Source organism: Vitis vinifera, chromosome 15 (assembly GCF_030704535.1).
Source record: "Vitis vinifera cultivar Pinot Noir 40024 chromosome 15, ASM3070453v1".
NCBI classification, from domain to species: Eukaryota; Viridiplantae; Streptophyta; class Magnoliopsida; order Vitales; family Vitaceae; genus Vitis; species Vitis vinifera.
In genome coordinates, this window is record NC_081819.1 from 18555290 (window position 1) to 18581576 (window position 26287).

At 37.5% G+C, this 26287-nt stretch overlaps 1 protein-coding gene across 2 annotated transcripts; it reads right to left on the reverse strand.

The window, feature by feature from the left end:
- Positions 1-1493: 1493 nt before the first annotated feature.
- Positions 1494-24892, reverse strand: LOC100265985 (calcium-dependent lipid-binding protein). 2 transcript variants are annotated; one of them, XM_010663291.3, is made up of 12 exons: positions 24731-24892; positions 24490-24598; positions 23115-23216; positions 21427-21477; positions 16529-16649; positions 8560-8681; positions 8343-8441; positions 6887-6967; positions 6707-6792; positions 4833-5058; positions 3398-3562; positions 1494-2135 (listed from the first exon to the last, which is right to left on the reverse strand). In XM_010663291.3, the coding sequence occupies exons 2-12, from the start codon at positions 24592-24594 to the stop codon at positions 1752-1754; spliced, it is 1542 nt and encodes a 513-aa protein (XP_010661593.1). In that variant the 5' UTR covers positions 24595-24598; positions 24731-24892; the 3' UTR covers positions 1494-1751. The 2 variants fall into 2 exon arrangements, with proteins under 2 accessions (XP_010661593.1, XP_002276807.1); XM_002276771.4 differs by having other exon boundaries at positions 24490-24608.
- Between the last annotated feature and the right edge of the window lie 1395 nt (positions 24893-26287).

The window sequence follows — 26287 nt, forward strand, 5'->3', positions numbered from 1 at the left end:
GGTTGTTTCTGGTCAGAAAAATGTCAACCCACCCGCCCCTCTGGGCTCGTGCAAAAGCGATCGGTCACGTGCACCTAGTCCCCGGTTTACTCATTTTGGTGGGCCCTACTGCTTCAAGCATGGTCAGCCAATCAACGCGCCTCTCCACGAGAGTGGATACCGAGTGCGCATTGTTACCAATGGCCAACGCTCAGATGTTGGATGGGTTTGACTCCTTGACTTCCGTTTGTAGGGCGATGACGCCCTCTTCAATCAGCTTTTCTTTCTATTAAAAAGACTAGAATACCCTCAAGCCACTTTTCATATATATATATATATATATATATAATTTATAAATTAAAATCAAATAAACCAAAAATCCTAATTATTATTTTTTAATCATTTGGGTTCTGAAATATTGATAGATAACTTTGCAAGCAAAGCCCAATCTAACCACACACCTAATTTAATACAGTGGATTAGACTAATATCCAAGAATGAGTAAATGAAAAAAAAAATATTATTATCTTTAATTAAAAATAAAATTTATAAAAGAAAGTGAAAAGGGTAGAGAAGTCAAATTGAGTTGGGTAGGTTTTTTTGACTTTGGATGAACGTAACATAGTTAGGAACTTAGGAATCCACAAACAGATAGGGTCGTAGGCTTTACAACTTACGAGATTATTTTATAAAGGGATAAAATAAATAAAATCAATACGAGTGAAGACTGAGATCATGTGAGTCCCACCAAACACACCCTCTCTCTAAAAAGTCCAACTCCTTATTGACACCACCAAGGTGAGGGTGTTCTGAAAGACTGTGCACCGGCATTCTTGTGAATAAGAAAAAAAATGTTTTGTTTTTCTTTTTTTGATCCCAAAAATATTATTCCCTACGAGATGGCCCATGGTACGGCACGGTGGGAGTTGGCCACGTCATAGATCCGGAGTTTGGAGTTTGTGAGTCTGTGACAGCTTGGGCTGATTCGATTTTCACGTGAGGGGTGGTGGGGTGGAGTTAGGATCTGGTGTGCTGGGTCTCATTCATGAAGCGTGGGTCGGCACTGAACCACCTTGATGAGAAAAGTCAACAAGGCGGGGATCGTAAAATAATGCTGAAGAACTCTGGCAAATAGGCTTAGACTTTGGAGAAATTGTTTATTTATCTTGCTTATTAAGTAAGCGACGTGACAATGCGAATTTCTTATAAGATAAAATACCCATATTTATTAACTAACTAAATTTTAATAAAAATATATATATTAATTAGAAACTCTTTAAATAAGTCAAACACCCAATAATTGGCTTAAAAAATAATTTTAGGAACCGATGTGATGGTACTAAACTTATAGGAGGGCAGTAGTTTGGAGAGGCAATGAAGTGGGAAAAAACTGGCAGCTGGGTATGGCCCAAAATTTTGGATTTCAGTAGTGGGAATAAACCAGACCTCTAAATCAATAATTCCCCAGGAGAAAGCCAAGAAACCATGACAGATGAGTACGGAGAGGAAATGAATTGAGTTGAGAAGCAATAATGGAATAAATACAGAGACCATTAAAGGTTGATTTTTTAGGTATTAACACATTAACACAAAGTGGGATTCAGGATGCTACACAGCTGAAAGCAACTGATATTTTATGTCATTTGATTCCAAACTAGCAAATAGAATTGACATTGGGGAGGATGGAAGCGAAAAAGAAGAACCCACAAATAACTTAATTTCAATCTAATTATTATAGTGTGCAGAGGATGGATGAAATTCAGACTTTGGCACTATGTTGGCTTCACACCGCCATTTTCTTGGGTGTTGTTCACTGGAGTTGTGCTGCCATTCCTCTTGTTGCTGCTAGATTGGCCGGTGATGCTCCTGCCCATGAACTTTCCGGCTTTGCTCAGACCGCTGCCTACAGCTCCAAGGCCGCTTCCCACAATCCCAACTCCAGCCCCAAGGCCGGTGCCCACAAGCCCAACTCCAGCGCCAACTCCACTGCCTACAAGGCCAATTCCAGACCCGACCAGCGATGCTGCTCCATCAAGTGCATCCATTGTGCTCCCTATGACTCCTGCTTCTTTCAGTTTCTTTCTCTCCTCTAGGATTCTCTTCTCTTCTTCTAGAGCTGCCATTTGCTCCTCCTTGTTAAATGCATGATACAAAACCTGAAAGCCCAATCCAGAAGAACCAGAAAAAGAAATGAGAAAAACTAATCCTCACGCAGGTATCATGAAGGAGAATAAGCATAGATCATCACTTCCATCCTTTGGAATTTTTTATTATGTTAGCTACATTCCATGTGACTAAATTTCCCAAAGTGCAGATAAATCACATTCTACTGCCCCTAACCCAATCACATACACTGGAAAAGTGAAACGCAATCTATACATTTCAACAGGATACAACATGATGAAAGAAGATTCTTCAGAAGCAATATGCAAGTCATAATACAACCAAAGGGGTTCCCCAGTGTGATGTGAGCTTAGACAACAAAGAAAAAGAATGTTTGTTCCGAACAGAGTTAAATTCTTGAACACTTGTATGCATATCTCCGGGGTGTCTCTCTTCACAGTTCTAATGTAGCCAACAATAATGATTGGTTTTGTAAACATTACCCTGTGGAATACTTGAAAGAGTAATAAAAAGCTAGAAGGTCCTTCAGGGGAGAGCAAATAAGTTTATTGGGCTTAAGTCAGCATTTCTTCATAAGTCAATGGTAGCCTAAATGTGATATACACTGAATTCCAAAAAGCTTCAGAAGCAAGCAGCCAATGATAGTTCATTATTATTCTTTAACACATTCGAGAAAGTACACTTACAAAATCAACAAATATTAGCAGTAATATTATTGACAGCCTACATGTACACACCTGTGGATTGTCCAGTTTAGTTACTAAATTTTCTGAAATGTAGCTTTAAAATTTTCAGATTTATTTGGTCATGAGTTTTAGAGAGCATTTGATAGGAACTGTTTTTAGCTTTTCTACTACTTAGAAATTTTTATCTTTCAACTATTAGAAAGGTTAGAAACACTTTTTAAAATCACTACTAAACGCACTCTTAATTTTCTTGAATTCCCAAAATTTCCCACAAACATTTGACCATAGTTCAAACAATCTAGTAGCAAAAAAGAAATAGTAAAACAATAAACTGGCAGGATTCCCCTTTCAAAAGATCGAATTATTTCTTATTTCCCCTCTACTACCAACCTGAATTTATTCATGTATTCTGTGAATTTCACCACAGTTTACCTAATTGGCCAAAACAAGGAATAGAAAAAGTGAATAAATAAAGTACTATTAAACTTTGACATATTTAACTGGAATTATTGAGGCACAAATATATTTCAAACCACAACAGTGTGAGGGAAAAAGAACATCATCTCTATGGATGGAACAGATTTAACAGCATTAGATGAGAATGTTACCTTAATGGTGATGGTTCCTCTATCCTTCTTATCTTTTATCTTAAGCATATCAAGTGACGGAAGCAGTCTCAGTTCAATCTCTTTTGGGTTTTCAGCTTCCAGATCATTCAAAGGTAGCTTTGCTATGCCCAACCGCTTATCTTGTGTGATGTCCTTGTCAATAACCTGTTTGAAGGGTCCATGAACATTGCTTACCTCATTAGCTACATTTTAATCATACTAGTGGCGAATCCTTCATTTTATTCATTGTAATTACCAAGTTCAATGCAATGAATTATCTTGTTTATCACTTTTTTCAAGGAAAAAAACATATATCATACTAGTGGGGAAAACACAGCATTGTGTGTGTAAAAGAGAGGTGGATAAAAATTTGTAGTTGGAATCGGAGAGAATCCCCAAATAAATCCAAGTTTCTATGCACTCATGAAAAGCTAATATTTCATAACCTAATCCCCTAAACAATAACCCACCAAAAAAAAAAAACGTAGAATATAGATGCAAGAGAATATCAGCTAAAAGAAACAATTTCTTTAAGATACCATCATCACTTCAAACCAGTGAGCTTGGAGGCTCTCAAAAACATAAAATATTGCCCAAAGAGCACCTACAGTACCAACCCGTTTAGCTTGCAGCACCAACACTAGTCCTGGAAAACAGCTGGGTTTCAGGAGCAGAATGAAATAAATCCTCAGAAGATTAAAGCCCTAGACTAAATTGCAAAGAATTTTTTCTTTTTCTTTTCCCAATTTCTGTTCAGTGGACCTAAAAAGAATTCTTTCTCCTCTTTCCAACAATAATAAACTGAAAAAAAAAAGAATGATTCAGCAATCATATTAACTAGCTCAGTTTAATCAATCTATGAATAGAGTCATGGTATGTTAACTGGTTGAATCTTGGTGCAAGCTAAATACTATTTCTAAGTCACAAAAACCTGTCTTGAATCTGACAAATTCATTTTGCTACTTCTAATATCTCCCAAAACTTTCTATAAGTTCAATCCAGAACATTTCTTAGTTCAGAAAAGTACTCAAATGTGTTAATCTAGTTCACTCTTGCCACTTCTACTAGTGTTTCCACCCTTATTCTGCTCCCTAGCTCCAACCTACAAAGGTTCAATGGGCCCCAATTGAACAAGAAAATAGTCATGAACTGATACTAGATGAGATATGAACTATACCTATCATTAAATATGAGAACCATAATTACAAACTACATTTCAGCTATTAAGTAATGAGAAACTCAAAAATGTTCAAATTAGTTCTTGAAAATATCTAGATTCTTTCTTATAACAAATGAACAAATCCACTGTGATATCCACTAGAGGTATTATACACATGCTAATTTTGCATGACTTCTGATAAGAAGTGAAGCACCATATTCAAAAACAGGCAAAAGAGAACCAAGATAAAAAGGAGAGAGTTTTAGGGATCAAAACCTCAAGGATTAGCGATTGTGTCTCCTTATCTTCCGCAATCAACTCAAATGTTTGATTCCAAACAGGATTCAGGTTGTTTTCAATAACCTTTGTTTTAATTTTGAATAGTGGCCGAATATGTACAACTACATACGGATCAGATTTTCCAATCATTTCCATGTTCTTCAGATCATTTGCTTTTACTATTGTCAAAGTAAGCTTCCCTTGTGGTTTTAGCTCTAGTTCACTGCATAATAAACAAAGTAAAGAATTTTAATTAAGCACAACTCAGAAAAAGAGTTCTACTTAACATTAATGTGATGTGAAAATGTAAGAAGTATCTGAGGCCAAAGGAGTTGAAAGTTGGTGTCTGTTCAAGTAGCATGAAGAAATACAAAAAAGAATCAGAAATTATTAATTCTATTATTATCAAGATCTCAATCCTAATTCCATTTCTAGAGAGGTTCAGCAACTGTTCAAACAAACTGTTCATTGTTGATGATGCGTCTCTGTGTGTGTCCTGTGGCTAAACGATTCGGTAATAATAAGGTTGTTGCTATTCTCTTCAGTCAACTTTGCACCGACCATAGAAACCTAGTTTCACTTGTTAAAAGAACGATGCATCTCAGGGCATGCAGTTTTTCATGTCCGCATATTTCTATAAATATTCCCTCCCAAAGGCTCCATGAAACAGTGAACTGCACATTCCCTAATGAGCATTACTTTATTTTCAAGAAAAAGCCACAGGCCAACACCAAACACCTCTAGGACAATCTGGAATTGCATCTCCTTTAGCTAGCTCTGTGAGACTCAAGACACTAGTAAATTTAGCACTTCTAAATTTCAGTACACCTTTCCATAAGCTCCTCCTTTTTCTTTTCAAGGAACCGAGATGGATGAAGCATATTCATGTATACCAGAAAGGACTGAGGTTTCCTTTTCAGCTTCAAGGTTAGCGGGAGAGGTCGCAAAGGGGTAGAGGTGTTCCATCTTTGTGGATGATACTGTTACTTTCTGGGATGCGTGTTAAGACCAATTGGTTTATTTAAGTTGACTGCTCATGTAGTTTGAAGCTATCTCAGGATTAAAAATAAATTCGGAGAAGGGTGAGTTAATCCCAATTGGAGAGGTTGGTATTGTGGATGGGTTGGTGTTGGGTCGAACAGTGGAGGAGCTTCTGATTACTTACTTGGGGCTCCCTTTGGGTTCTCCCTTTAACTTGATGTTATTTCAGACAAGGGTGGAGGGGAGGTTCCAAAATGTTGTCAATGTGGAAAAGGAAATATATTTTGAACAATACGAGGCTTACTCTAATTAGAAGCACCTAATCTAATTTGTCTATCTATTTTATGTCCTCATTTGTCCTTCCTAGGAAAGTTAACTTGAGGCTTGAAAAGATTCAAAGACACTTCCTTCAAGGAAGCAAGGCATAGGGGAAAAAGCTACATTTGGTGAAGTAGTCAATTGTTTGCATGAACAAAAGTAAAGGGGGGCCTTGGCATTATATGCCATTTTTCGCTCAATAAGGCGCTACTCAACAAGTGGAGTTAGAGATATGCAACTGAAAAGAAACAGTTTATTAATGGAAGTAAAAGGAGGAAGAAGGGTGTTTTGATTAAGTGCAAGAAGGGTATAGATTTGGGTTATAGAAAGTTATCAGGAAAGGATGTGATCTTTCCAATAATAGAACATCCTTTGTGGTGGGAGATGGAAGGAGGACGAAGTTTTGAAAGGATAGATCAAGGTCAAAGTTTATAACGGTCAACAAACTAGCAGGAAGTTTGTAATTTCATATTATCACATGATTTGAGATTGAAGCAGAAAAAGTAAATGAAGAAACCACAAACTAGAACTCTAATAAAATATATGACAGTAAATAAAAAATTCTAACTTACCTTGTATCCACAGGCATACCACCAATTGGAACAACAATCCTGTGGGGCCATTGGAGCATATCTGTGATAATGGTATTCACAGTATCCTACTCGATGAAACATAAACAGCATTACTAGTCTATAAACAAAAATCAATCAGAAATAAGAAAGCAAATGTTTTGACAACATAAAGAAACTTACATCAATCATATCTGAAATTCCAGGGAGAGCTGTTAAACTTCCACCAACAGCCTTCAGAGTATAATCAATTCTTGGCTTTGGCTGATTGAACAAACGAGTATTAGTCAATTCCAAAACAACTGTAATTAATTAAAGTGTTAACAATTACAAAATAGATCTACTAGCTTGTGATATACTGGAATATAAAAGAATATCACCTACAAAAAGAAAAAAAAAATATATACATATATATATAAAAGAATATCTCACTCGCACTACAGGATGTGCTAAAAAAATGCTGCTTAGTCTTGACAACTTTACCATGGAACAACCAAATACAATTCCTGAGAAAGAATGTTAAACGATAATTTCAACAAACTGGGCAGGGAAGGACATCTGGATAATCAGTCATCCTTCAGGAATATGATTATGACTAGCAGAAATTATGTACCTGGCTAAGATTATATTTTTTTTAAAAAGATAGCTAACTTTAGATAAAAGGGTAAAACTAGCTCATATGCTTCCCTCACTTTTTTTTAGAGTACCACCTGATTCAATTGTCATCCTCCACATCAATGAAGTACATCAACTCAATGAAGCCTTGACTGATTCAATTCCCTTTTCTTCTCTCCCTCTTAATTAAGACTTTCATCATCCAAAAACTATAAAAGGCAGCCACCAATTCTAGATCAGCCACATTAGTTTTCAGGCTTGCTTTTGCTACTTTTACTACCTTGCCTTTGTGCTCAGTTTTCCAATTTTGCTATTTGTCTCAATTCTTCTTAGCTCTTCTGCACTTAAATCAGCTATGTTATTTTGAATGTTATTCCCTCACAAGACTTTATTTTGTCTCTGCTCTTAGTCTATGCACTTTTAGAATTTGGATTTCTCGCCTATCATCCTTCCTTGGTCCTTTCAGCTTTTATCTTTAAACTTCAAACAAACCAGACTAAATGGAACAGTTTCACTTTCGAAGGAGTCTTTGCAACCATAGCAGATATGGACCAGTGATGAGTCTGGCCACTGAAGCCTAAGCACTTTCTACAATATCCACAGCAACTGAGTCTTCCATATGAAAGTCATCACTTGAGAATCCAAATTTATAAAGATCCCTTAAAATATTTTACCAATTCTATGCCCCCAGATTGTAGTTCAGTGGTTGTTCAATCTGCCAATGAACTGGAGGTCCCAAGTTCAAGCCTCCCCGGTATTTAAGTAGTACAAGTAGAGGGAGTGCCCATATTATCACAAGTTTGCTGTAAACATCTTGATGTCAGAGTGGACTACTGTTACAACAACAACAAAAACCTAATTCTATGAAACAAAAATTCTTTCCTGAGTTGAAAATACACCTCTATCAAACTCAACACTTCATTTGAAAGATATATGATATGTATACCACAGTTAAGATTATGACAACAACTGGGTTGAATTGCAAAAAAATTTCAAGCACTTAAGCATTTTTCGTAAGATGTACCTCAGAAAGTAGAGCAACAATAACAGCAGAAATACAAGGTATCTCTTCTGCAAGTTGGAAGATAACACGAGCAACAGTGAAAACTTGGAGATCCTTCAACTGCAGAAAGCAGCACAATAACAAGATTCAAATTACATCTATGTTGTATGCTAGGATTTGAAAATGATATCCAGGCATGGAAACTATGGAACAAAGAAGGAAAGAATAATTCACCAACCTGAATGGGTATTGAAGCAACAAGAGCAGCTTCAACAGCTAAAATAATGCTTGGATCACCACCCCATCGCAAGTCGATATCCATTATAATTTGCCCTTTCTTAAGGCTTTGAACACGAATTCCTGCATTGATTCAGTAATTATGCAAGCACAAATGCTCAAAGACAAATGCATTGTGATTTATAAGGCAGGCTGAACTTTCATATGGCGACATGTGAATTGGTGAGTTTAATCAAATTAAGCATGTCAACCCAAGGGTTAGGTAATGATAGTTTTGAAGATTACGAAGCAAAGGTTAAGAATACTAATAATTTTATTGTCAAAGTGCATAGACTCAAAAAGATCACATCAAATTATCTGCCATTCAATTCGAATGTCTGATTAATCTTCTAGAAGCAAGTCAAAGTGCATTTCAAGAAGGAAATGACTGTTAGCGAGACTTGAAGATCAAAATAAAGAACTTAAGTAGGTACCTAGCATATTTGTTAGTCTTTTTGCATGTGAGTGATGGTGCACCACATGCAAGGATTGAAAAATCAGGAAAATCATCCAAAATGTCGCCAATTTGTCCAATTCCAATTCGGTTTGACATACAAGGAGAGGACAACCTTCCATCAGCCAAAAATAATTATTTAATGGCAAAAAGCCACCAAAATTTCATGAAAAAGTTGGCAACAGCATAAAAGGTATTTTATTGTGAAAAAAATACTGACACTAAGGGGATTTTTTTTTGTGATTTTTTTTTTTAAAAAAAATCAGCCCATTCCATTATCTATGCTGTTATCCTTTTCAAGATATCCAAATTTTTTCAATAATTATCACTTCAAATTTGGTAAAAAAAAAAAAAAGTTGAAAAAGAAACCATCACCCAATTCAACACCAAACCCCACCCTCTTTAGGTGATTATCTAGGTTTTAGCAAGACTTCTCAAAACAAACTAATCATGCATACAAGGGAGCAGAGGAAATTTGAAAGATAGGAAATAGTTAATTAACAAAATCTTAAAAATATAAATCACTATATTTGTCAACATGGAATGTTTTTTTTTTTTTTTTTTTGATAAGTAAACAAGATATGTATTAGAACAGGCTAAACGCCACAAAGCATACAGGGAGTATACAAGACGGCTAAAGCCTCAAAAAAGAAAAAGGACCAGAAAGAAACTACCTCCCCTTAAGTGGAAGCTATCCACTCCAAAAAACCTATGAGGGAAAAAGACTCCTCACCTAGATACACTTTGGCCCAATTCCACAAGTTACAGACAAAAGAATACTTTAATTTCTGAATATTCAACTCACCCCCCCTAAAAGCTAACCTATTCCTCTCCCTCCAAACCGTCCAAAAAATACATAACGGAATGGATTTCCAAATCCTTTTCCTTTTCTTCCCTACAAATGAGCCCCTCCAGGAGATTAAAGTCTCCTTTACAGTTTCTGGGAGGACCCACTTAACATCTATCAACCCAAAAATAATATCCCAAAGGGCTCTAGTCACTATACAGTGTAAAAGAATATGATTTACATTCTCTTCTTCACAACCACACAGAAAGCAGCAATTCGGGAGATGCACCCCTCTTAACTGGAGTCTATCCAGAGTAAGCACCTTCCCCCACGTAGCCTCCCAAGCAAAAAAACAGACTTTAGTTGGCACCCTATCCACCCATATTCTCCTTGCGGGAAATACTATGACATTAGGCTTGTCCAACTGCCTGTAAGCTTCTTTGATTTTGAAAATACCATTTCTTCCCTGCTTCCACACAACTGAATCATCCTCCAAGGAGGGCCTGTAGCCCCTCAAAGTATGAAGCAGCTCTCCAACCATATCCATCTCCCAATCATTGAAGTCCCTCACAAAAACAAGCTTCCAATCCCCTTGGCCCGAATCTTGATCCCACATCTCCTCAATCGTAGCATCCCTATGCACGGCAAGGACAAAGAGTTGATTGAAGCGTTGGGACAACGGAATGTCAGTGCACCATCTATCTTTCCAAAATTTGATTTTGGAACCCTTCCCAACTATAAATGCCAAATTTTCCCAGCACCAATCAGATTCCTTCATGATCTCCTTCTAGACCCCTACTCCAGCCGCCCCACGGACCTTCTTTGGCCTCCAGCCATAATCCTCTTGCCCATATTTTGTAGTGATCACTTGGTTCCAGAAATTATTCTTTTCACAAGCAAACCTCCAAATCCACTTTCCCAGCAAGGCTCTATTCAGAGTGGCTATTCTCCTTAATCCTAGCCCTCCCTTGTGTTTCTCTGTACAGACCGCATCCCATTTAACTAGATGAACTTTGCCCTCCAAGTTTCCTCCCCCCCATAGGAAATCTCTTTGGGTTTTTTCCACTCTTTTAGCAACAGACTTAGGCATGCGGAAAATAGACAGTTGGTAAATTGGCAAGCTAGCCAAGGTGCTTTTTATGAGAGTGATTCTCCCCCCTTTGGATATGTACTGTCTTTTCCAAAGCGCAAGTCTCCTCCTGATCCTCTCTTCCACCCCATCCCACATAGAAGTAGCCCTATTGGGGACCCCTAAGGGGAGGCCCAAATAATGAGAGGGCAAAGACCCCACCCTGCCACCTAGCTCAGCTGCCAACTCAAGAATATCCTCCACGTCTCCAACTGGAATGATCTCACTTTTGGCTAGATTAATCCGAAGACCCGAAGCCGCTTCAAACCAAAAGAGAATCCAGCTTAGGTGAGAAACTTGCTCTTTGCTCGCCTCACAAAACACAATTGTGTCATCGGCAAAAAATAGGTGGGAAATATTCAAGGATGTTCTACTGCCACCCCGTATATTGCACCCTGAAATATAACCCCCCTCCACCGCTCTCCTGATAAGGACGTCCAGAACCTCCATTCCCATAACAAAGAGATAAGGGGAAAGGGGGTCCCCTTGACGAAGCCCTCTAGTGCTAGGAAAGAACCCAGCTGGCACTCCATTAACAAGAATGGAGAATTTAGCAGAGGAAACGCAACTCCACATCCATCCCATCCACTTGGGCCCAAAGCCCATTTTTTGGAGAACCTTCATCAAGAATTTCCAATTGATGCTATCGTAAGCTTTTTCTATATCCAATTTGCAGATAAGACCCTTTTCTTTCCTCTTCTGCCACGAATCTATCACCTCATTAGCAATTAAAGACGCATCCAGAATTTGTCTTCCCTTTACAAAGGCATTCTGAGCAATAGACACCACCTTACCAATCACTTTTTTGAGCCTATTAGCTAAAACTTTAGCCAACAGTTTATAGAGCCCCCCCACCAGGCTGATAGGTCTAAAGTCTCCAAGATTCTCCGCCCCACTTTTCTTAGGAATCAACACCAAAAAGGTGTTGTTAAGGCTCTTAACAAAAGAACTATGCTCATGAAACTCTTTAAACATCTCCATGATCTCCTCCTTGGCAAAGTCCCATGCATCTTGCCAAAAGGCAACAGTGAAGCCATCCGGGCCAGGGGCTTTATCCCCATTCATCTCCATCAACGCCGAGTGAATCTCATTCTCTGCAAATGGGGTTTCCAGACTCTCTGCATCTTGCAGGCTGATACAACCCACCGGAATGCTACCAATATCCGCCTGCCAACCCATGTCTTCAGTAAGCAACTGCTGAAACGAGTTCACAACACCTTCTCTCACCTCCTGCTCCTCTACTAGCCACTCCCCATTAACCTTAATTCTGTCCATAGCGTTGTGTCTTCGATGTGCACTAGCCATTCTATGGAAAAACCCCGTATTTTTATCCCCGTCCTTTAACCAAAGCTCCCTTGAGTGCTGTCTCCAATGGGCTTCCTCCAACAGGACCCATTTCTTAAAGGAATCTTTAGCTTCCTTTTTTAGTTCAGCTTCCTCCATAGACAAAACTCTCTCACTTTCCACCCGATCCCAAAAATCTACTTGATGTAAAGCCAAAGCTTTATTAGTTTCCAGCCTCCCAAAAACCTCTTTGTTCCACACTTTCAGCTTCTTTTTAATTTCCTTCATTTTGACGGCCAATCTATAACTAGCGCTGCCCCTGACTTCAATTCCTTGCCACCAGGTTCTAACAATGTCATTAAATCCCTCAACCTTAAGCCACATATTTTCGAATCTAAACGGGGTTGGGCCTCTTCTTATCCCACCCCCCTCTAACACGATTGGAAAGTGATCAGAAGTTGGCCGAGATAACCTGCCCTGCGTGACGCCACTAAACTGATCTAACCAGCTAGGAGAGACTAAAAATCTATCTAGTCTCGCCCACGCCTGATTATTCAGCCCCCCACTCCATGTGAACTCTCCCCCCTGAAGGGGCAAGTCCACCAGCTCTAGATCATCCACAAACTCTGCAAATCTCCGCATGGCTGAGCTGGTTCTTCTTTGGCTGCTCCTTTCGTGTTGGAACAGAGTGATGTTAAAATCCCCACCGAGACACCAGGGATCATCCCAAAGGCCTCTTATTGCCCCAAGTTCTTCCCACATACCCTCCCTTTCCACTTTGGTGAAAGGGCCATACACTCCCGTAAAAACCCAAGTAGCCCCATTTTCTATGGTCTTGAATCTACAAGACAAGGAAAACTGACCCTCTTCCCAGTCCAGAATCTCCAGGACCCGCTTATCCCAGCATATCAAAATGCCACCCGCAGCCCCTTCCGCATTTAGGGCTCTCCAATCTAAGAATCTCCCCGAACCCAGACTTCTCACTATACCCTCCGACATCTCCTGAATCTTAGTTTCCTGAATGCACATTAGGTCCACCCTCTGGTTCCTTATATAGTTATTAATGATTTTCCTCTTAGAGCTATCATTAGCTCCCCTCACATTCCAGGTAATAATCTTCATCTTCATCGGGCAACTATCAACTAGTTCCCCTTGCCCTGTGAAGGAACTTTCTGCTTAGTCCCTCCCTCGTAATTGACAGAGCATTCCAACCTCTTCAGCTCCCTTTCAAACTTGGTCTTTTCCAAGAGTTCTTTACTGTGAATCTTTTCCCGCCTCTTTCTGATTTTAATCAAAAAGCTCAAAATCTCCTTTTCCAGTCCCTCTGTAGAGAATCCCAAGAACTGGCTAAATTTAGCTAGACTGCCTTCCTCCCATAGATCCTCTTTCTCATTTTCAGTATGTTGAGAACCAAAGCCACCATTGTTCCCCTCCTTGCCCCTAGCCACGTCACTGTTCTTGTTGACCTCTCCCAATTTCCAGGATCCATCTACATTCTCAACGATCCCCTCATATACTGTTAACCAAGTTGACATATCCCTCCTTAATTCCTCCTCAATACCCCCTGGGCGATCGAAAGACTCCCCCTCCGGAGCCCAATCAGAATTAGAAAATAGAAGAAGAGGTGTACACACAGCCCGTTTACCTTTAGGATGGGAAAATGAGGCATACCTTTTAGCTTCCTCTTCCAGCACACGGTCAGTCATTGAAAGACCAACATCCCTTTGTTCCCTTCTAGACTCCTCTAGCACCAAACTCATCAAAGGATCCTCTGAAAAGGTTCCTTTTCTGGAACTAAAACAGCCCAGAAGACCAGCCTTCTCTAGTGGAGCAGTTGGGTCCTCCCTTTCCGGGCCTCCCACCTCAGTTAATTGATGGCAGGCCATTTCAGCAGCCCAACTTGGGCCTGCCTCTGAATCACCAGTCACCTTAGCCTTATTTTTTAACTTACGGCCCAATAGCCCATCTATTTTGTTCGGCCCACCATCCTTCTCCAACCCATAAAGGCCCATATTTGGGCCACATGCGGCCGACCCATCCATTCTGCCATCTGGGCATACCCAGTCCCAGGACACCTTGCCATGGGTCTGTATCCCGGGTGCTGGACCCTGCCCATTCTCCTACACAGCTCTCCCATCATCTGGCAACTGCAGGTCCTCGTTTCCCGCACCTACCAACTCCTTTCCCACGCGCTTCTCCGCGCGTGAATGCGAGTCACCCCTAACCTCCTTCTTCCTTCTGTTTTCCATCGCAGAGAAGAGCCGTCTCACCACCGGCCTGATCTCCCACCATAAAGCCACAGAATATGCCTCATCCTCTACCTCCATTTCTAGCAAACTCGGTCTGAAATCACCTTTTGTTTTAACCAAAATCCTAGCCCACTGGATCTCCCTCATCGACCTTGTGCGTTCATCCATGTCTAAGAAGCCCCCACATTCCTCCCCTATTTTCTTCAGAATCCCCTGGCTCCAAAGCGAAATTGGAAGGCCGAAGATTTTAACCCAGGCTACCTGCTCCATCTCCTCCTCAACCCGACATCCCGTCTTTGGATTCCATCGGTCCAGCCGTAAATGGGCTCCTCCCATCAGTCTGCTCCCCGAAAAGACCACACGGTGTGCCTCACTAATATCTTCAAACTCCAACAAAGCCTTACCTCTTTCCAACTTGGCCAGCCCTAGCTTGCCTTTTAGGCCCCAGGAATTCGCCCAGAGGTTACCCAACCTTTCCAAGTCGTCTTCCTCCTTTTCGTTGGATTTCCAGCTCGCGACGAGGCAATGCCCCAGCTTCTGTAAGTTACCAGCGATCTCCTCCCTAGTGACCTTCATATTTATTGCGTTTAAGCTAACCCGGTCTGTCCTCCTGACTGCTTCTGCGTAAGATTTCGCCGGAGTAATTTTTCCGACGGTCCTTACCTCCTGCAACTCTGTTCTTCTACCGGCCAACTCTTCCATTTGACGTACCATCTCTGCCATAGCCGTCCATCCTCTTTTGTCCCTCCTACCTCTCGGTAAGAAGATGCAAAACCTTTTTCGTTCCAAATCTTCAACCCCCAATCTCAAGAAAGCACCCGCTCTGTTGAATCCCCGAGCCAAGGTGTACAGCTTACCTCTTTCTTTCCACTCCTTCTCCCATCGCCCCTCTTTTTCGTCCCGAATACAGTGGATTAAACCCTCCTTAAAGAGCCCTAAGCTGTCCAGCCCTAACCGAACCCATGTCGAGACCCCTCGTTTCTTCTCCACTACGCGAACCTGGCACTTCCCTTTCCTATCTTCCAGGGCAAGCTCGAAGGTCTTGGATTCCACCGTAAAGCTTCGCTTTCGGCTCGCCTCGCCGATCTCCTCGTCGTCGCCGTCACACGCGCTCTCACGCGCCCTCTCGCCCTCTCTCTCTCTTGCGCTCTCTCGCTCTCTCTCTCCCATCTCAACAAGTGTCAACATGGAATGTTTTCCTTCCTACAAAATAATCAAATCAGGATTCTCCGACTTTCCAAACAATGACATTAAATTTCCATCTGAGTCCAGATTACAATTGTAATTTCACTGAAAAGCAAGATTATTTAATTCTGCTTCTTAAACCAGTAGTTCTAGTTTTCCCTTTCCTTCTCCCTAATACAGTAAGAGATACTGCAGTTCAGTTCAGACTGGTTCTCAACAAATAAAAAAGAAATGAGACAAACAGAACATGAGAACTAAAGTTATGCAAGAAAAATTAACACCAAGACTTTAACTAAGAACCACTTGCTACACTTTCCGTCCTTATTTAGACAATTTTCTTTGTTGAGCTCCCTCCTCAAATTTTCACTTAAACTAAAACCCATCCTTGAGTATCAACCTCTTCATCCAGCAACTACTGGTGATTTGTTCCTTATCTTCACAAGTTTTTGCAAAAATTAATAAAATAAAGACCCTTTTTTTAGGAGGTAATACAGCCATATTAGAATTAAATTTTGCTAATTTTTTTAATAGAAATTATCACTTTTTGCTATTTTCTGGACAAGTGAAATCTCTTGGATTTCCTTAGCTTTTCACAAAGGGATATCAATAAAAATTGGGTACATGGCACAATTTCACAACCTGGCAATGTATTGAGGCACTACATTTAACACTTCACATTGCTAAGGTTCAATCACCAAGCTACAAATTTTATGCACTTTCAACATTGGAAACAAATTTTTTTAAAATAAAAAATAAAAAATGAAAGCAGAATAAAGATGAATAAGAACTCCAAGCAATATAAGCAGGAAAAATGACCGCTGTAGAGACAAGTAGCTATCATACCTTCAATCTTGGGTGCCACATTTCCAAGAGAGAGCTTACTGAACTTTAATGAAGTAATTCCTGGAGGCCGGTAGTCTTCCAGAAGGGGCTCAACAGATTCTCTAATTACCAATGTTGCTGCCTGAGAACAGACCCAGCCAAAGAACTTACCCTTCAAACTTCAGAAAGAGAAAAATTGTTCTATGGACCATTGGAGTTCATGTCTTTGTATTTTTGATTCCCTTTATTTTCCTTTACTTTCTGTATCATTCTTCCATACTAAAGAAATTTATTTTTAAAAAGCACATTATCCACTTTCATGCAAACATATACATAAATTTAATACCCGGAAAATAAGGATAAACAACAAGGCATTTCAAATACCAAATAACTATACAAACACATGCAGAACAAGCAAACCCAAATATATAATAGGCTCCCTTATTACCACTGTTTCTACGACAAATAATTGTTTATATCAATAACGTTTCAAGTTGGGCCTAAGTGAGAGTGTCCTACCGAAACCAACTTTTTATCACTCTCCTATTGTTCTTGACAGTGGCGGCATGAGGAAGGGTAAGTCTCCTTTCAGATTTGAAAATATGTAGCTTAATGCAGAAGGATTCAAAGATCTCATAAGGAGGGGTAGGTTATAAAGTGAGTGGCTCTTTTAGTCATATTCTACCAGTGTAGTTAAAGGCCCTTAAACAAGAAATAAAATTGTGGAACAAAGAGGTTTTTGGGAATGTCACAACCAAAAAAATGGAGGCCTTAAACCAGATTGGATTTTTGTATTCCAAGGAAAGAGCAGCAGTCCTTTAAGTTGAAGAGGCAGAGGCGAGAAGGGTGACGATTGAGGAGTTTAGCAAGTGGGGTTTCAATGGCAGAAACTGTGGAGGAAGAAATCAAGAGAAATCTGATTTAAGTGATGGAGATAAAAACTCCAAATTCTGCCACAAAATGGACAATCAGCACAGTAGAAGAAACTTCTTGGTCAAAGTTAGAGTAAATGGAGATTGGTTGTCCGAGAAGGCTGAGATAAAGGATGGGGTGTCTAGGGCCTTTCAAACATGTAGAGATCAATCGACACTTTATAAAAAAGCTGGAAAATGGACAAATTTGCATTCCTTTAATCCCAACACAACTGGATAAAATATTAAACAAAGGACTACCTAAACCAGTTGACATATTCACCAAAGGACTTCCTAAACCAGCATTTGATTCTTTAACTAACAAGTTGGGTTTTATTCATATCTTCAAACCAACTTAAGGGAGAGTATAAAAATGTCTGACTGTTTTAGGAGCTATTTTTCTAGGAGAATTAGTTGTGATAAGACTGGTTAGTAAGCCTAAAAATCAGGGATAGTTATATCCTATTTTAAATTAGTTTCCCATTCAGATTAGGATAAATAGTGTAACAAATCACAATCCTATATGTTTGTAAAGTCTATATGTATTTATATATGCATATATATTATGTATTAGCTGTATCCATTCTTCTTTCTTAGTATCAATAAAAATTAACTTTTCCGCACCTATGTACAATACTAGACTCCAATACTTTTAAGTGGGTACCCAATCCATTTAGATTTGAGCATATGTGATTGTCCCATGCTGATTTTAAGGTTAATGCTAGATCTTGGTGGGGAGAAGCACTAGTTAAAGGATGGGAAGGTTACAAATTCATACAAAAAATGAAAAAAAAAAATTGAGAGATAAATTTTGTCCCCATTAGGACTTGAACCTGGAACCTCCCACAAACCCTTCTCATCCCTTTACCACTGCCAAAAAATGAAATTCATCATAACAAAACTAAAAAGAGAAGAAAGGCACTACCTTAAAAAACATTGCCATGGTAGGCTCTTGTGAAGGGGAAAGTGCTTTGATAAACGCATTAGCAGCATTGAGGTGTGCTCAAAAGATTGAACTTGAGGAATTGTTGTTAAAGGAGGAGGTACACTAGAGACAGAGAGCTAAGGTAAACTGGGTTAAGGGATTATAACTCAGTATTTTCATAGGATGGCAAATGGAAAGAGGAAAAAGAAATATATCAAGAATCTAGTGTTTGTAGAAGGGGTGGTGTTGGAGGATCGACAAAGCATGACAAAGGAGATTTTGAATTTCTTTAGCATATTATACATCAAACCATATGAGAATACTTGGAGGTTAGAGGGTTGAATTAGTCTTCAATCTCTAAGGGGGGGTGCTAAATGGCAAGAGCATTCTTTTACAGGATATGAAATTTGAGGAGCTATCTTTCAGATGGATAAAGAAAAAGCTCCAAGTCATGATGGTTTTGCCATAGCATTTTATCAAGAATGTTGGGACACAAGCAAGGAAGAAATGTTGAAGGTTTTCTCAGGATTCTACGATAGTAGTGTTATAAATAAGAGTACCAATGCCACTTTCATTGTGCTAGTCCCTAAGAGAAATCAGATATCCATAGTTGTTGATTTTAGACACATTAATTTGACTACAAATCTTTACAAGGCCATAGCCAAAATCTAATCTCACCACATTTGATGGGTTTGGCCATCCACTAGTCTCAAGGTACTTTTGTTAAGGGTAAGCAAATCCCAGATGCAGTCTTAGTGAATGAAATCATAGATGAAAGAAGACGTTTTGGAAACTCAAGTGTTGTTTTTAAGATAAATTTTGAGAAGGCTTGTGACCATGTGGGTTGGGATCTTTTTTATCATGCTTTACAAAAAAAAGATTTTAATCCAAAGTGGAGGTTGTGGATTTATGGGTGTTTATCATCAGCTAGTTTTGCTATTCTGATGAATGGGTGTGCAGGAAGTTGTGTTAAAGCTTTTAATGGTTTAAGGAAAGGTGACCCTCTCTCCCCTTTTCTCTTCACTATTGTTGCAGAGGTATTGAATAAGGTGGTAGTAAGAGTTGAAGATAATGGTTTATTGGAAGGTTTTTTACTTAGTAAAGATAGAATGAGGATGTCTCTCCTTCAATTTGTAGATATATTTTTTCTCTCAGGCTAACTGTGTTGTTGGTGCTTGGATGCATATCAAGCTTAAAGATTAATCTAGAAAAAAGCTCATTTGTAGGAGGATTATATCCATGATTGAGCTTCTTTGTTTGAATACATAGTCTCATATTGGCCTCTTACCTACTTGGGTATCCCTATATCCCTTTAAGGGAAATCCTAGAGTTGCCTCTTTCTAGGATCGAGAATTAGATAAGATTTCTTGTCACTTGGATGGCTAGAAGAAGGCCTTCTTGTCCTTGATAGGTAAAATAACCCTTATGCAATCTTGTTTATCACTTGTCCCCTCATTATTTTCTTTTGATTTTTAAGGTCTTAGTAAAAGTGGCCTATAGGATTGAGAAATTGTAGAGATACTTTCTTTGATCAAGACTTGGGGGGGAAGAAAGACCACCTAGTTGGCTAGGAACATGGGTGCAAACTGAAAAAGGAGGGAGGTTTGAGATTAGGGAGAATTCTAGGTAAGTGCTTGTGGAGGTTTCCTAGAGAAAGCAATGCTTTTTGGCGCAAGGTCATCTTAAGTATCCATGGGTTGCACTCCAATAGTTGGGATGCCAACACTCTTGTTAGGTGGTTGCATGTTGCCCTTGGAAGGCTATTTCTCAAGTTTTCAACGATTTTTCTAATTTCACTCGGTACTTGGTGAGAGATGGCACAAAAATTCTTTTTTGAGAGGATACTTGGCTAAGATCCACCTATCAAGCTTCAATATCCAAATCTTTTCAAAGTTATAAGCTAGAAATTTGTTTGTTTCCTCAATTATGGATAGTTATTTTACCTATCCATTTTGCAATTTCAATTTTTGCCCAAATCTTTCTAATTCAGAGATTGAGGAACTAACTACCTTCCTTTACTTCCTGCTACATGTGTACCTATCACCTTAATAGATTAAAGGGTTTGGTTATTGACACCATCAGGACTCTTCTCAATGAGCTCATTCTATGAAACCCTCTCAGCCTCCTGTCTTGACACCTTTTGTTCTTACTAATTAATCTAGAACTCAAAAGCTCTACCCAATGTTAAAGCCTTTGCATGGATTATGGCTAATAAGAAGGTTAATACCAATGACTTGCCTCAATTAAGGCCTCACAAAGCTCTTAGCTCGGACCAATGTGTAAATCAATTGATTATCTTTCTTCATTGTCCCACAACACTCGAAATTTGACAGAGATTGTTCCACATAGCCCATGTTGTAAGGGTTCCTCTTAAAGGCATAGCAAAGATGTTGGGAATATCTTTTAAAAGCTTTGGCAACCTAGCAAAAGAGAAGACTCTTTGACAAGTGGTTGTTTTATCCTTGATATGGTTTTTATGGTTGGAGAGAAATGCAAATCCATAAGAGGATAAATGAAGATTTGTAGATGCCGTTTGTGATTTGATTTACTTTTTCTCTATCATTTGAGCCTCAATCACTGAACCTTTTATGGATACTCCTATGTAGATTTTCAATGCTAGATTACAAGCGTGTTCACTACTTATAAGGAGAGTTTTTAAGGATTTTGAAGATGGGATTTATAACTTTGTACATTAGAAATGTTGAACATGCAAAGCATGGCTTGATATAGAATACTTTGACAACTTGTTGGAATGTCTCTACATGTACGCATGTCTGTATGGGTGTGCGGAAATATTTAGGGCTCAAGCAAAAATAGTAAGTGCCTGATGACTGAAAACAAACAGATTTCCCCATGATTGTTATTTGAGGACTCGTGATACAATAGGGGTGCCAGAATCTTATTTTATTCTTTAAAAAAGATAGGGAAAAAATAAGACTGCATGATATTCAGTAATTACAGATTACAAGGAAATATATTTTTTGGAGAAATCCATAGACAATAATATTTATATGATGATAAAGATGATGATGATGATGATGATGATGATGATGATGATGACAAAAGCAAATAAAGAAGCTTACATCTGCAACAAATGGCCATAATTTGGTAAGTTGCTTGTTGAGCCATTTCACCTGAAAGAGCAAGTAAAAGAAGATATAATAGATCAATAACATGAAAACTATACTTATTATTGAAAAAAAAAAATTAATCAAAGGCGCCATAGTATCAGGCATCTTCTCACATAGAAATACCAGAGCAACACATAACAAGCATATGTTGATGCAGAAATACCAAAGCACAGCATTATCAGGAATCTATTGATTTATAACAACATATCACCACAGTATCAGGCACTATTGAGGAATGAGAATGTATTGTCATGATACATGACATCCTCATGGCATTATGCTGCTGGTATCAGATATTAGAACTCCATCCAATACCTGATGGCTATGACTCTAGGCAAAACCATCCTGGTTGTGGGAAATAACTTGCCACCACCTTTTCAGTATCCCAGAGCCAATCTATTTTCAGGCACCAAAGAAATGGATGTACTATTTATACTTATTTCCTCGTCTCTATTTTCATAAAAAAAAACTCTAACTAATCCTCTCTTTTCTCCTCAATTGTACATTTGACCCTACTCCCCTAACAAACCTCCCTCCCCTTAAAATCCAGCACCAACTGTCCTTTTCCTTTTTGGTTTTTTCACACCAACTCCTTGCCACCTAAACCAGACCTCAAGGCCAAATTTCTTCTAAAGCTCCTTAACATCCAACCTTTTAATTTTCATTAAGGCTCTTATCACCACGTCCCGGTTAACTCCCCTGCTCCTCTTCTAACCCACCTTCTGATGTCACCTTTCTATTAATTATTAGAAAATTTTCCTTGGGTCTCTATACAACAAAATGAAAAGCCCGGAAGGAACAAATCCTCCCCTCATTTAGGGAGGATAGTGAGCTTCCGTGATGCATTACCTATGGGGGAGGATTCCCATACCAACCTCTTGCCACTTGAACCAAGCCTCAAGACCAAATTTCCTACACTCCTCAACATACAACTATTAATTTCCTTTATCAATTTCATATCCACTTTCTTAATTGAATTCCTCACCTTATGTTGTCAAATACTTCTCCCGTCCAACTCCTTTCTTTGAAATTAAATTCATGACAAAAATAGAGACAGGAATCATCTACACCTCAGAACAACATAGCATTCCCTCACTATGTACACAAATCCTTCCCACTTAAACAGTTGAATACACAATTTTCATTTATAAAACAAAGCCTACCACAACACAAAACCCCATCACACAAGAAATTAGGGTATGATTCAACAGAAACATAATGGAGTAAATATGGGTCCAACAAGGGCTGTATCAAACCAATAATTACAGTGAATTTGTTCAGCAACAAAAATAAACATGAAAACAAAACTCAAAGACTCTAAAATTCAAAAAAAAAAAAAAAAAAAACTGTAGAAATTCTGAATCTCCAAACAGTCAGAAATATTTTCTTGAATGTAAACTATAAAATTATAAATAAAAATAAAAATAAAATAAAAAAAAGTACTTACCAAGTGTATGATGGCTATCAAACCAACATTAAAGGCGACTTTAAGATTATTAAACATTGAGAATAACGTGGAAAAGAAATGCTTCCAAATTGTGCAGAGCAGAGTAGGAAAGAGAATTCCATCAAAGGCTTCATTAGTGAATTGACAAATAATTTTGAGATAAAGAAAAAATAATTAAAAGCTAACGGCTAACCTGTTCATACACAGGGAAAGATATCCATTCAGGAAAATTATCACCACAAATTTTCTTCAAATCTTCTCTGTTAAGGGATCCAAGGAGTTTTATATCAACTGCCTGTGAGAAAAATGAAATGAAATGAATGGGATCAGAACAAGGTACAAGTCATCTGGGAAGTGAAAAATAATTCCTTAGGAGTATAATTTAAATAAATTAATTTAAAAATAAAAAAATCCTAATGCATTCTCTGTTCTACCTGCTAACTATGAAATTTGTTGTTATGAATGTGGGGTTGCCAGTTGAATAAACTAAGTTTGTCTCATGATAAATAAAGGATATGAAGTTTTACAGGCTTACTCATGCAAGGAAAGAAGCTTGTATCATAGTGATCAGAGAGGAAAGCAGATGCAGAAGCACAAAATGCAGGGAAAAGGGCAAAGGGTCATACAGTCCAAAAATTAGGTGGAAAGAGGAAAGTAGGAAATGATTCAGACAATAAGTTATAGGAAAACTTGATAAGCTAGAATAGCTCCATCTAAAACCAAAATGAAATCTTTAGCCTCTGTTTGCTTCTCCAAAACCTCCTGGGAAAGAAAAAGTAAAGGGACAAAATTGAACCCAAATACAATTCTAAAAACCATGATTAGATGCAAGTGTTCATCAACTACATTCATCCATTTCATCTGATATGAATTTTTTAATAGCTTCTCTTCTTCCTCATTTACTTACATAAAATGCAAGTGGTATTTTATTCTCAGTTGTTTAATAGAGGGTATCTCCATATTGGGTCTGAAAGTTTTTCAGTATCTTTCACTTCTGGACAACTGTTGGGAGCAACCCTTTGAGAAATTCATTGTAGTTCATTACAAAGAAGTATATTACACGAAGATACATGGAACACAAATCCATATTTTTTGAAAAAAAAAAATTGTTTTGGTAGAATTATAATCAGGGACTGGCTGTATTTTCCCTCTCATTGTTCCGCCACTTAAAATAAATAAATAAATGGAATTAACTAGAAGCCGCTTTAAAAAAAAAGGGCAGAATCTGAATACTCCAAATAAGTCCTTTTCCAACTTCTAACCGCTTTGAGACAGTGCAAACCAATAATAATGCCCATTTCCAAGTATTCAATTTAGTTTAGGCCTCCAACCTCAAAATTTCCAAGAAAATTCAGACCCATATCCAATCTTTCCCACAATTAACTCACTATGCAGTGAACGAAAACCATTATTCTCACTACTACCGCTTCAAGATATGATCACAAAAAAAAAAAAAAAATACCAAACACCGCCAATTTCAAGGAAAAAAATTAACAATTAAACCCCCCCAACCCACCAAAAAGAAAGAAGAAGAAGAAAAAACTCAACAGCACAACCAAATCACCTACCTTGGCAACGCGCTTGATGCTCCGGTATCTCATCATATGAACCCACCCCGCCATCAATGCGATCCCAAAGATCGTCCCCATCAAAATCCCAGAAATCAAACCCATGTTCCTATAGTTCACTCCAAATTTTCCCGAGAAAATCAGAACATTCCAAGAAAATATCAAAGAAACACGACCAGAACACAAATTTTTAAAAAAAAAATACAGAAATGTTGAGGGAAAATGAGAGAGAGAGAGTTACAGTGGAATTGAAGAATGAGGGATGATCCGTTACTCTTGTGTTTTTGAAGTATCCCTTTTCCTTTCTCTCTCTAAAATATCCTTTGGCTTTCTCTCTCTAGAAACGGGTCGGTATCGCATTCCCCTCCACAAGATTGGAAATTTTGAGAAAGAAAGAGACAATCCTTTAAAGGACGCTGGCCCACACCCTCCAACCAATATCATCTCCATTTAATTTTTCTTTTTTCTTTTTTTTTTTTAATTTTATTTTATTCCTCCTTCATTGTCCATTTTGTTTATGCTTCTTTTTTTTTAAGAAAAATTCAAATAAAAATTATTGCTTTTATAAATACTTCATCATGACTTGAATCATTTTCTCAAATATAGAAGTTATATAATTTATTTATTAAATCACATTTATTTCCTTTTATATTTAAAAAATTATGATTCTAACAAACGATCTAAAAATTATTTTTGAAACAAAAATAGATATTTAAAAAAAATTAAGAAATACTTTTAAAAATCTAAGTATTTTTTAGAGACAAATTTATAAATGATTCTTTTAAAAACATAACTGAAAAAACGATTAAAAACATTTTATACAAAAACACTCTCAAATACACTTAATATCTATTTAAATAAATATATAAAATTACTCAAATAAATATAAAGTTCATTGTTAAATTTTAAAAAACAAATCTCTTACTAAAAAATAATTATTAGTTATAGGATCTGATAACTATTTTGAAAAATAGTTTTCTATTTTTTAAAACAAAAAAAACGTTTACTAATAAAAAATTATTTTCTATTTTTCATATTTAAAAATAAAAAAAATGGTACTTTCATGAAACATTTTTTAGTTATTTTTACTTATTTTACAATGGTTATTTTAAAAAAAATAATTATACAAACATAAGAAATGATTAAAAATAAAATAATAGATATAAAAAATTATTTTTAAAATATTAAAATAAGTTAAAAACATTTTAGATTTTCAAAATAAACATTTGTTTTATAAAACATCATATTTTCAAAGACTGTTTTTAAAAAAAGTGATCAACCCATATATTTTTAAAATAGAAATTATAAGGATATATCAAGTGAAAATAAAGGCTTTCCTTCTACACCATTTTTTTTTATTTTTAAAATTAGAATAATTTAGAAATTATGTAAAAAAAATTCAAAATTTAAGATAGTAAAATATGTTAATCAATTTTTAAAAATAATTACTATTTTTATTTTTAAAATCAAAAAATAAGAATTGCAATCCAAAAAAAATGAATTTTATTTATAAATTTTTATTTATTTATATATCGAATTATTTCTTAATAAGATAATAAAATCAAATTTTTTTTAAATGTGCTTCTAGAATTTTATGAAGCACTTAGATATAAGATTTAAGCAAATTAATTATTTGAAATTAATATTATTAATTATAAATAAATTTATTATGTTTGATAATTTATAAATTTAGTTTTCAATGCCGACATAAACAAGGGCACGACGTGTCCGGTCTTGGACAGCTAGTAAAGTATAATAGTGAGGTGGAGCCAGGAGCCTTGGACCATTCCCACGTCAC